This window comes from Pleurodeles waltl, chromosome 3_1 (assembly GCF_031143425.1).
Source record: "Pleurodeles waltl isolate 20211129_DDA chromosome 3_1, aPleWal1.hap1.20221129, whole genome shotgun sequence".
In the NCBI taxonomy this organism is placed as follows: Eukaryota; Metazoa; Chordata; class Amphibia; order Caudata; family Salamandridae; genus Pleurodeles; species Pleurodeles waltl.
Genome location: NC_090440.1, coordinates 1,115,897,443 through 1,115,910,475, shown reverse-complemented (window position 1 = coordinate 1,115,910,475; position 13,033 = coordinate 1,115,897,443). Strand labels below are relative to the sequence as shown.

The 13,033-nt window shown below is 43.1% G+C and overlaps 1 protein-coding gene across 1 annotated transcript in view; it reads right to left on the bottom strand.

Moving 5' to 3' along the window:
* Nucleotides 1–13,033, bottom strand: part of LOC138284998 (transient receptor potential cation channel subfamily V member 6-like) — a 215,865-nt gene that overhangs the window by 52,256 nt on the left and 150,576 nt on the right. Inside the window, exons 9-11 of the mRNA XM_069224398.1 lie at nucleotides 6,763–6,849; nucleotides 6,594–6,670; nucleotides 4,419–4,584 (exon numbers count right to left, since the gene is read on the bottom strand). Of these exons, the coding sequence (XP_069080499.1) occupies nucleotides 4,419–4,584; nucleotides 6,594–6,670; nucleotides 6,763–6,849 (330 nt within the window). The remainder of the gene's footprint in view (nucleotides 1–4,418; nucleotides 4,585–6,593; nucleotides 6,671–6,762; nucleotides 6,850–13,033) is intronic.

Below are 13,033 nucleotides of genomic sequence, written 5' to 3'. Positions count from 1 at the left end.
CAAAGACCGCCATGGCAAAGCACCGCTGAACAGGGCAAAGACCGCCATGGGAAAGCACCACTGAACAGGGCAAAGACCGCCATGGCAAAGCACCACTGAACAGGGCAAAGACCGCCATGGCAAAGCACCGCTGAACAGTCCTGAAACGCCATGGCAAAGCACCGCTGAACAGTCCAGAGACCGCCATGGCAAAGCACCGCTGAACAGGACAAAGACCGCCATGGCAAGGCACCGCTGAACAGGGCAAAGACCGCCATGGCAAAGCACTGCTGAACAGGGCATGCACCGTCTAGGAATGAATGGACCGCCACATCAGGCATCCTTATCCCATGTGCAGCTGGGACAGTGACAGGACAGGTACTTTCACGTGGAGACTCATCCAGTCTGGGCACCAGTCCCCCTCCAGAACCAGTGGAGACCTGCATCTACTTGAGAGACTGTGGCTTTGCACTCCCCAGGATGGCACAGTGGGCAAACCACCCACTGTAGTGACTTGAGAGACTGTGGCTTTGCACTCCCCAGGATGGCACAGTGGGCAAACCACCCACTGTAGTGACTTGAGAGACTGTGGCTTTGCACTCCCCAGGATGGCACAATGGGCAAACCACCCACTGTAGTGACTTGTGAGACTGTGGCTTTGCACTCCCCAGGATACATCAATGGGCATGGAGCCCCGTCGTGGATCTGGCTTCGCATTCATCTGGCTGAGGTGCCCCCCCTTCCCTTCCCCCTGAGGTGCCTGTAGTGTTTCTATCTGATGCCCCGGCAGTGTTCTCTCCGATATTGGTCAGGTATCTATTGTGGGCCTCACCCATGCTTTTTTGGACTGTTGGTGCACGGACATTGTTGTGTACATATCTGCACTACTTCTCAGATTGTATGTGTAAATAAGAGTGATTTTGAGATATGTATATCTGTATATTTTTGTATGACATGTATATTGGCACATTACAATGTTTTCCCGATTTTCGTATTGTCTTTGCATTCTTCCGGGGGGATTGTGGGTTGTTACTGTGATTTTTGTGACTGCATTGGTGTGTATGTTGTGATATGCGAGGGTGGGGGTGAGGGTGTTTGGTGGGTATCCCCCTAACTTTTGCCTCTCCCCGCCCCCGTGTCATAGGTGCAGTACTCACCGGTATCTTCTGCGCCTACGTAGCTGTTGGTCGTAAAGGAGCAGAAAAACAAGGGCAGGTAGGATTTGTAATTCGGGCTCCATGGTGTCCTCCTTCCTCGTGGGATGTGTTGAGGTGAGCGTTTTCCCATAGCAAAAGCTGTTTCCGCCGTGTTTTTATCCGCAGTTCATCCGCCCCGGAAAAGGTGGCGGATTGGCGGGTTGTAATAGTGTGGGCGGTACATTGTCTCCCGCCTGTCTGTTGGCGGTAACCGCCGCACTGCTTGTCTGTACCGCTGTGGCAGGCGGTGTGTTAAAGTGGCTGTCTTTGTTGGCGGTTTCCACCAGGGTCATGATTCCCTTTTTTTGTCCACCGGCCTGTTTGCGGTATTACCGCACCTTTAACACCGTCCGCCAGGGTTGTAATGACCCCCATAGTGCCAAATCTACCCTAAGACATTTAGCATACAAAGAAATCTTCGGTACGCTAAGAGAAAAATCGCAGTTTTTTAGAAATTATAACCTTGCTGTGCAATTGCTTGAGTTAGATGTTGATCTTATCTTATCTCAACCGCCATTGTTATTTCAAATAGAGCCTAAAAGAGGCTATAAAGGGTAAAAGTTTCCTGAGTCATGTCCCCAAAAGAGGAGGCTTAGGCCATTAACCAATTCAATGATTTTCAAATATCCCCAACCATATTTATCTTGGAATTTACAACATGGAGTATGGCGCTTTTTCATCTTGATGAGATTAGATAGATTACCTCTTAAAGAATTATCTTCCAAGTGGGATGGATCCTCAAGCATTTGTGATCTCTGTCAGTTGGGGGTACCGAATTTTAAGCATGTGCTATTTGTATGTCCCTCCTTAGTTAAATTAAGGAAAAAATGGCTAAAACCGCTTTTCTCGAATTTTAATATGCGTTCAGAAGGAAAGATTTTGAAATTTATGTACAAGCCACCGAATGAAATATTCTGTTTAAGGACTTTTAATTTTTTTAAGTCCTTTTTTAACCTTTATTGATTTTATTATCCATTGGTGGATTCAACGGAATGTACTTTCCTAATGAACTATCTTTAAGCATTTTTCACTTCATAGGAATATAACATGCGAAATAGGCCAGCATGGATGTGAGGTGCAGGCACCTCCCAGAAGCTATTATCGTAGCATGAATGCACTATATACACAGTAGATTGGTATGGAATTGTTATTTTGTATAAAGCTGCTGGGCAATAACCTATCTTTTATATATCACAACACTTTGCATAGAATTATTTTTATGTAATTGGCTAGGGGGTGGAGAACTAAAGTGATTATACAGACGTTTTCCTTTGTGATTGTCGTTCTATATATGTAAATATTGAATGGTATTCTAAGACAAAAGTGATGGGTAGAGACCTGACTGTATTGTATTTTGAAGATAACCTTGTTTATATCCTTTATTGATTCTATTTTTATTTGATGTATTGTTTTGATAATTTGTGTACATGTGGACCTCTTTGGAGTTCCAAGTCGTGAAATAAAATAAATTGAAAGATATAAGTGTATAAAAATAATAAATGGAATAATAAATCTTGGTGTAAAATCCCTTCTCTAATTTTCTTATTACAGGTGAGTTGTGCCATCCCAAGTCACCTGTAATAAAGAAATGACACTGCTGCTCAACTACAATATGTTATTACAGATGAGTTGATAACACAATGCCTGCTGCCAGAGCCAGAAGTTAAACAGAAACTGACTTTTCCTTCTTCTTCTTAATGTTTCTGAAGAGAAAAAGTGGCCAACGAGAAGGATATATGTGTGGCAACATTTATTCCCACACTACGGGTAATTATAGGAAATTTTCAATCTCTGCAATTAGTCTGTCCAATATGAGCCACGTCATTTCTTTAACCTGACCACCATTAGACTGATTCTAATACATTCTGTTTGTAGGTGTGTTTAATTTCCCAATACAGATTTTGCTTTTATTTCTCTTATCTGCAGTGAAAATGAAAGAGCAAGGCACCAAGGATTTAAGCGGTTTATGGAAAAAACAATTCTGTCACCATGTATTATATGGAATAAAATGGCCAGTTCTATACCATATTGCAAGCTACCTCGGAGATCCATGACCTTGTTTCTCTGAATGGTTACAGATCTCCTTAGTGACTTGAAATAGTCTTTTAATTTATGACAGTGAGTACTTTAGACTATATATATTTTGGGGCAGACAACCATGTTCTTATCAGGAAACAATTTGAACTGGGAGGGTTACTTTCAGGGCCACTAACTTGTGAAATTATGTGACAAAACATATACACTAAATAGAAAACATCTATTAAGTTGCTCTCTGATGCTACTGTAAGGATGCCATATATTGGGTCCTAATGGTTTGCAATCATTCAACAAATAGAAATCAAAATATAAAACAGATACATGGTAGTATTGGGGTGTAATTTCTTTCGTGATTCATACCAGGCTCATTTGTTGTAGCTGTGTAGCATGTTTAGAAGTGCTAAATATGATGGTATTGAATGTTACCCAGACAAATTCTCAGCGGTTACTATTGAATCAATAATTTCACCTTATCACTTTTCTGCTTTGTAAATAACGCTCCCTAAACTGTAGGCATCTGTCCAGAAATTGTTTCTGTGCTTACTGTGCCATATTGACTCAAACCTCACCCCACCAATTAAGCTCAGCAAGACAAAAACATTTCTGAGGTTGGTCCTGTTCCAATTCAGATTAATGTAGCCTAGAAGCTGTAGGTCAAGCACTTAATTGTAGGCTGAACCAATACTGATTTGGAGATCGGTGATCATGTTCTGTGACAGCATATATAACTGAAAAGAACTATGAAATTGAATGGTACCTTGCAGACGTTATACTGGTTAAGACTGTTTGAATAAAATCCATCCAATACTTTTTTAATGCTTATATGAGTCCTCTAAGTAGGTGAAGCATACCAAGATGTAGATTTTGAGCCCGCTAAACAATGTCAACCTAAAACAAACCTTAATTTTGAGGCTCAATAATCTGAAACATACCTTGTTTTGCTGATGTTCCTGCTCACAGAGGAAGCTGCCTGGCATTTCAGATCCGATTGTGTTTTTAGGGTTAGTACTAAAGCTCATTTGCTATGGTTGGTCCCCAGTCAGTAACAAGGTAGAAAAACTAAACGGGATTCAATGGAACACCTCACAGAGGTATTTTTAGAGTTAACGTGCCCCTCCCCTTTTCATTGTCAAAACAAGTAGAATATAGTGAAAATATTTTCAGGCCATGTTTCATTATGTTTTCGATTCATATATCATTACTCACTTTGTGAATCATGATGGTGAAAGGTCCAACCAACTTTGAGCCTCGAGAGAAGTACAGGGTATAACACCAGCCGAAGACCAGGGCTATTGCCATTGGGATCTCTTCCCCATCTGTGTTGGTTACTCGCATGACCAGAATGACCAGAATCAGAAGAGCAAGGGTGATGCTGCATAGACCGGGAAAAGAAATCCCAGTTAGATGTCTGACTTCCAATAATGATATTGCTTTCCCACCCCTCTTTTGAGAAAATTGTAAGCTTTGTTCAGAGCTTCTTCTGGGAGAGTGGATCTTAAAATCCCATGCCTCAAAATGTGGAACTCATTTCGTGTTAAGGGAAGTAAAATATGGGAGTTAAGGACATATAAGAAAAATTATAAAAAGTAATATTTAGTCGAGAGTCAGAATCCAACTGTTGGGGTATCATATTTCCCTTTGTAACTCCCCCAGTCCAATTTTTTTTATTACGATTTAGGATTTCTTGATCTAATTAAAATTCTTGACTACATAAAATCCGGGATTCGGTGAGGTACTCCTGCAATGACCCCAGATACTTGAAAGCTTTCCTCCTGGTTTCTGCTTTTCGGTTCTGAGAACAAAATAGTTATGTTAAAGTCCATTGACTCGATATCAAATCTATTGGCAGGTGTAAGCAGGGCCGGTTTTAGCACTGGTGGTGCCCGGTGCAGCAATCTTTTTTGGTGCCCCCCTCCCGCCCCATGACCAGCTTCTCGGATCCCCTCACTAACACCTGGCAGAGGTGCCCCCATCTCTCTCTAGCTCATCTCACATCCATTTAATTTGTTTTACAGCACTGGTAATGGCTGGCTTTACTAATCCATTCACCTATCCACATAAACTATAGTTATGTTCTTTGCATCAGGCACATTAATCCTCTGCGCTACTTTATGGTTAGTCAAAACTGCTACTGGTCAAAACTCTCTCTCTTGCAAGAACATTAATCACAAGAGTTATCTTGACATTTTAACTGCTTCCTGAAGGCTGGAGGCACAAGGAACTTTTCAGCAGGTGATTTTAAATACAGGTTTCCCAAGTTATTGTTAAACACAGCGTCCCACTGAGGTCAGCAGTCCTGCATCCAGTTCAGCACCTGGTGCGGCCGCACCGGTTGCACCGCCGTGAAGCCGGCCCTGAGTGTAAGTCTAACATAGGCACACAATCTGACTTATTTGCCTTATTTACCATTGCAAATCTACTTTTATGTTTCAGATAAATTAGTTTCGCACTCAGTAATTGAATATAGGGTGTAGGAGAGGAGGGGAGCATACATGGCAGGAATACCCTGTGTCTGTGAAAACACAGGCATTTATGGGATTTCAGTGACTTGTTGTCTTCCCCTTCCACTCTGGTAAAGGTTAAAGAGAGATGTACTCCTGATATATTTGTTTGAGTAAATTCCTTTTTAATGTGGGAATAGAACGCGACCTAAAGATTTGATGAGGATGTAAGGGAAGAGGTTTCTTCACATGGAAGAATATTTTGAACAAAGAGACAAAACGTTTGCAAATGGCAGTTGATCTTGGGCTGTGATATTCTCGTGCAACAATACAGGCATTAATATTTTCACCCGAGAAAATGGAAATCACAAATTTGTTCCAGGACTACCGCTAGGAACCTGGGACTTTAGAGACTTTGCAGTTAAAGCCCAGACATCTTTTGTGCTTTCCAAAAAGTCTGAAATATTCAATCATGTGAGGTTGGGGCCATTTGAGAGGAGAATTATTCATTATTTAAGAATCAAGCCCCCCTGTCTGGTGTAGACTGGAGGAATGGACTCAGGGAGAGGTATAAAGGGAGAAAAGGTCTTTCAATTTATTTAAGGCAACTTCGATGTCTAGCAAGCTCGAAATGTGCTAAACACACTTCTTTATGTCGAAGCCTTTAACGTAATGGCTCCTTTTTTTAATGATTTGAGATTTTGTTATGGTTGATAAAACAACAGGAAAGCGATTCATTAAAAATTATCTCTGGCAATGGATGTTTATGGTAGTAAAATCTGTGATAAGAAGGAACACTTAAAAAATAGCATATTAAAGCTTATGATATGAGTTGATGCGCTGAAAATTACTTATGTGATTGCAGTAGAGCTAAGTAGGGTAATGAAAAAAAGAATGTGCTGTGCAGAGTGTGGGACGTTTCACTCAAGTGGAGTCTTACATAATGATGCTGAATGGTTCTGCCCAAATGGTCTGACGAAAGAACCTCCTGTATCCAGTATGCAGACAATCTGTAATCTAAAGGAATTCATTTTAGTTGTGGCATCATGGCAGATACGAACTGGATATCATTAGGTTGCACTAAACCTCAGTGTGGACGCTCCACGTACCTGTAGCAGTAATATTGCTATTGCCCCAGTCACACAGACCACCTCTCCCACTAGTCGCAGGAAATCTTGCAAAGTCACGTACGAGTCCTTCATGGAAAAAAGATTATAACGTGGTTAGCTCAATAATGAAAATATATTTGACAAGCAATTAACTTTTATTCACTCGCCACATTTAACACAACTCTAACTATGTAACATAGCAGTCCTGTATATTGAAGCAGCTAGTTCTACTCTAGAAGGATTAGCTGTTTTATTGGTCTTTAATTCAAATAATGTTGTCATTCTGTCACAGCTGAGAAAAGGTATTAGAAACAGTTCCAGATGTTCAAAATCTTTATAAATGTAATTCCATTAAAAGAGCCCCAATCTCAGACAATCATATATCTCTCCACGGAAGGCCAACTGTGGGCCTGACTGACAAAATGTTTTCTAGGGGTAATTTGTGTTTTCTTCTAGTTTTAGGTGCAAATTACACATGAATATCCATTACCTACACCTGGCCTATTCATACATTTCCATATTAAGACTTGTTTCCTGTGAGAAATTGGGTTGTTGATTGACCGGGGTCTGAGCACTGGTCAAGCACCAACCACAGTTATTGTCAGGGGATGCACAAGCAAACCCCAAATTAACCTGTGCACACCCTCTGGTAGCTTGGCACAGAGCACTCAGGCTCAACTTGAAGGGCAATGTGTAAAGCATTTGTGCAACACGTCAAACAGTAAACCACTGAAAGTTCCCAACAAAAAGGATCCCACACCAAGTTAGAAAAATAGAACTTAATTTAATAAAAAAAAGACAAAAATTATGAAAATCCAATAAGTAGAGCTTGAGTTATGAATTTTTAAAGAATACATTGTAAAATAGCGCTTAGAAGTCAAAGGTGCCATCCTGGGATATCTGGTTGCATCAGACTGGGACAAAGTCAAATGGACAGACCCACCGCAATGGAGTGCTGGCCAGGTACAGTTGGGCCACGATGAACCAAAGTATATTAAATCCAGGTTCAGAGTGATGAGCCTGTTCCGAAAAATGCAGGAGACATATGCCTCAACTTTTACCATGCAACAGCGGCAATGTGGCGGTTCCGAGATGTGGTAAGCCTGCAGTGCAAGTTCCAGATGGAAAGACATCGAGAACCCAGGTGCCAGGGCTTGCTATGTGAAGGGCAATGTCAAGGATGCATCGGGCAGTTGATGTGATGCATCAGTTACAATGAGCACAGAGGCTGCAATGTAGAGTTTTGGTATCATTGTCGAGGGTGCTGTTGATGGAGATGCAAGGACCTTGCCCCAAGAAAAGTGCTGCAATGTCAGTTCCAATGGTGATGCACTGGTTTCGAGATGCGAGGTACAGCGAATTGCGGGGGTTCCAACCCACACAGTAGAGGTGATGCGTTGATTTTCCCCATGCATAGATTCAGCATAGGATCAGCAGGAGTTGGTTTTGCTGGCCACAGCACCTTAGGCCAACTTCCAAGGGTCCATGAATGGGGTGGCACCACGTGGCAGGACAGACTCACAGATGACACAGTCCAGGTGCAGGAGCAGGGTGGTTGGAAATCTTGTATGTCCCTGAGACAGATCAGGAGACTGGCCAACTAGCCCTTGGTGTCACTCTGGGTTCTGGGTTGGAGAGAATCAGGTACAGTCCTTCTCACTACCAGGAAAGAGGGCAGCAGGCCTAGGTCAGCACAGCACAACAAGTCAGGAGTACAGAAAACGGCAGTCCAGCTTAGTGGCAGGCCTTCAGCAGCACAGCAGGCTATCGTCCTGGCAGAGTGTCCACAGGTCCGGATGTGTACTGAGTTGGTGGTGTCTGAAGTTCAGTTCTTATATCCAGTGGTGCCTTCGAACTGAGGAAACTTCAAAGAGATGCCTTTGAAGTGCACTGATGTCCTGGACTCCCTTCCCTGGCTCCAGACTCACTACAAGGGGGTATGCAACCCTTTTGTCTGTGGACAGGACACAGTCTAATCTGGTGTACATGAGGCTGTGTCCAGCTCATCCCTCCCATACTGCCCAGGATGGCCCATCAGGATACACATGGCCCATCAAGACACACCTAAGCTCCCTTTTTGTGTGACTGTCTAGGGGGAATACACAAAGCCCAGCTGTTCCCCACCTCAGACATGGGATCAGAGACAGACATCAAGCACCAAGTTTCTAAGGCAAGAAAATGGCAACTTTCTAAAGGTGGCATTTTCAAAATTGCAATACAAAATCCAACTTCACCATAAGTTGTGATTTTAAATTGTGATTCCAGAGACAACAAACTAGAAATTTATATCTTCGCCAGATTGTGAATTACAGTTATAAGATGTAATAAGGCAATCGTAATGTTAACGCATGAGCGAGATAGGGCTTGTAGTGATGAAAAATGAATTTAGAGTTTTTCACCACCAGGACATGTAAAACTTAAAAGTACATGGAGAAAGGCAACAAAAATCTTCAGGTCAGCCAGGAGCTTCAAAAGGTCTGGTATGACCGAAAAGCTGCTAATAGTCTGGGCCCTAGCTCATACTTTGAAGAAAAGGGGAGGTCACTCATCTAGTTGACCTAGGCAGCTGCAAAAATCCAAAAAGAATAATCCATGTCAACCGCTTAACCTCTTCACTGCCAGGCCTTTCCCCATCAGGTGCCAGGCCTTTTTTTGGATATTTGGGGCAGTTTGCGCTTAGGCCCTCATAACTTTTAGTACACATAAGCTACCCACCCCAAATTTGCATCCTTTTTTTCCAACACCCTAGGGACTCTAGAGGTACCGAGGCTTTGTGAGTTCCCCTGAAGGAGACCAAGAAATTAGCCAAAATACAGAATTTGGCATTTTACTGGGACATATCCCATTTTTACTATTTTTTGTGCTTTCAGCCTCCTTCCAGTTAGTGACAGAAATGGGGGTGAAACCAATGCTGGATCCCATAAAGCGACACATTTCTAAAAAGTAGACAAAATGTTGAATTCAACAAGGGGTAATTTGTGTAGATCCTACAAGGTTTTCCTACAGAAAATAACAGCTGAAATAAAAAAATATTGAAATTGAGGTGAAAAAAACAGCCATTTTTCTCAACGTTTTACTCTGTAACTTTTTCCTGCAGTGTCATATTTTTTAAAGCAATATACCGTTACGTCTGCTGGACTCTTCTGGGTGCGGGGATACATAGGGCTTGTAGATTCATCAAGAACCCTAGGTACCCAGAGCAAATAAATGAGCTGCACCTTGCAATGGGTTTTCATTCTATACCTGGTATACAGCAATTGATTTGCTGAAATATAAAGAGTGAAAAATAGGTATTAAGAAAACCTTTGTATTTCCAAAATGGGCACAAGATAAGGTGTTGAGAAGCAGTGGTTTTTTGCACATCTCTGAATTCCGGGGTGCCCATACTAGCATGTGAATTACAGGACATTTCTCAAAGAGACGTCTTTTTTACACACTGTCTTACATTCGGAAGGAAAAAATGTAGAGAAAGACAAGGGGCGATAAATCTTGTTTTGCTATTCTGTGTTCCCCCAAGTCTCCTGATAAAAATGGTACCTCACTTGCGTGGGTAGGCCTAATGCATGCGACAGGAAACGCAACATTGGCACATCACATTTTTATAATTGAAATCTGATGTGTTTTTTGCAAAGTGCCTAGCTGTAGATTTTGGGCTCTAGCTCAGCCGGCACCTAGGGAAACCTATGAAACCTGCACACTTTTGAAAACTAGACACCTAGGGGAATCCATGATGGGGTGACTTGTGGGGTCTCACCAGGTTCTGTTACCCAGAATCCTTTGCAAACCTCAAAATTTGGCCCATAAACACTTTTTCCTCACATTTTGGTGACAGAAAGTTCTGGAATCTGAGAGGAGCCACAAATTTCCTTCCACCCAGTGCTCCCTCAAGTCTCCCGATAAAAATGGTACCTCACTTGTGTGGGTAGGCCTAGCGCCCACAACAGGAAATGCCCCAAAACACAATGTGGACACATCACATTCCCCCAAAGAAAAAATATCTGTTTTTGCAAACTGCCTAGCTGTGGATTTTGGCCTCTAACTCAGTTGGCACCTAGGGAAACCTACCAAACCTGCACATTTTTTAAAACTAGACACCTAGGGAAATCCAAGATGGGGTGCCTTGTGGTGCTCTCAACAGGTTCTGTTACCCAGAATCCTTTGCAAACCTCAACATTTGGCCACAAAAACACTTTTTCCTCACATTTTGGTGACAGAAAGTGCTGGAATCTGAGAGGAGCCACAAATTTCCACCCAGCGTTTTCCCTAGTCTCCCGATAAAAATGATACCTCACTTGTGTGGGTAGGCCTAGCACCCGCAACAGGAAAAGCCCCAAAACACAACATGGACACATCACATTTTCCCAAAGAAAACAGAGCTGTTTTTTGGAAAGTGCCTATCTGTGGGTTTTGGCCTCTAGCTCAGCCGGCACCTAGGGAAACCTACAAAGCCTATGCATTTTTCAAAATTAGACATCTAGGGGAATCCACAATGGGGTGACTTGTGGGGCTCTCACTGGGTTCTGTTACCCAGAATCCTTTGCAAACCTCAAAATTTGTAAAAAAAAACAACACTTTTTCCTCACATTTCAGTGACAGAAAGTTCTGAAATCTGAGAGGAGCAACAAGTATCCTTCCACCCAGCATTTCCCCAAGTCTCCCAATAAAAATGGTACTTCACTTGTGTGGATAGGCCTAGTGCCAGTGAAAGGCAATGCCCCAAAACACTATCTGGACACATAAAAATGATCAAATACAGAACTACCTGTTTTTGCGGGGGCACATGCGATTTTGGTCCTGGGGTCAGCAGCCATCTATGGAAAACTACCAAACCCAGACATTTCTGAAAACTAGACACGCTAGGGAGTCCATGGTGGTGTGATTGCGTGGATCCCCCAATGTTTTTTACCCAGAATCCTCAGCAAACTTCAAATTGAGCTAAAAATTCAAATTTTTCCCACATTTCTGTGTGGGATCACCACACTGGGACAAATTTCCTACCACCCAATGTTCACCTCAGTCTCCCGGTAAAAATGATACCTCACTTCTGTAGGTGGGCTAAGTGCCTGTGACAGGGAAGAGCCAAAAACATATTGAAACTGAGTGGGAACCAAAGCGGAACCAAAAGGGCAGTTTGAAAAAAACATTTTTTGGCTGACAAGTGCAGCAGAATTTTTATCGGTATAGATGAGACAATGCTGGGTGGTAGGAATTTTGTGGATTCCGGCAGATTCCGGATGGTTCCATCACAAAAATGTGGGGAAAATGTGTGATTTCCAGCAAAGTTGGAGGTTTGCGGGGCATTTTGGGTAAGAAAATGGTGCGGGGTGCACATGAAGCATACCACCCTGGAATCACCCAGATGTTTAGTTTTCAGATGTGTTTGGGTCTTGTGGATTTTTCTACATGGCAGCGTCCCAAAGTCCAAAAAGTGCAGCCCTCACCATTCCAAGTGGGACGATTTTGAGAGTTAGCAAAGCTCTCATGGCCCAAATGTAAAACCAAAACCCAAAATAATCAAATGTCCTCTTGCTTGCCATGGGATAAAATGTTTTAGTGTGCGGGGGAGAGCTGAAAGGCTGTTACCCCCTTCAGTTGAGGTGGGGGCATAACCAGGCCCATACTGGTTGGTAACCACCACCCCACTATTCTTTTTTTTTAATTCCCTGGTATGCTTTTTGTCCCCCCGGGGAGTGGATCCGGGGTAATTGCCCCATCTGCCCACCGGTGGGCAGAACAACTTTGGCCCCATTTATTTGGGGTGGGGGTATGGCCATGCCCCCACCCTCTTATTTTAGAAAAATAATCTTCCCTGGTCTCTGGTGGGCTTTCTGCCCCTCTTGGGGGCAGATGGGCCTTCCAAAAACAGGCCGATCTGCCCCAAGGGGGGCAGATGTGGGCAACAGTAATGTGCCCTCCATGGAGAGTGACCCTTGCCCAAAGGGCTGCCCCCCAAACAAAACACACACACACCAGTCCCTGGTGCCTAAGTGGTTTCTGCCTCCCGGGGGCAGATCAGCCTAATAGAAATAGGCCGATCTGCCCCCAAGGGGAGCAGAAATGGCCTATAATAAATTTGCCCTCCCAGTGGAGCGACCTTTACCTAAGGGGTCACTCCCCTTGCATGGAAGTGGCGCATAAAAAAAAATAATCCCTAGTGCCTAGTGGTTTCTATCCCCTTTGGAGGCAGATCGCCCTAATAAAAATAGACCAATCTGCCCCCAAGGGGGGCAGAAATTGCCTAAAATAAATTTGCCTCCCAGGAAAACAACCC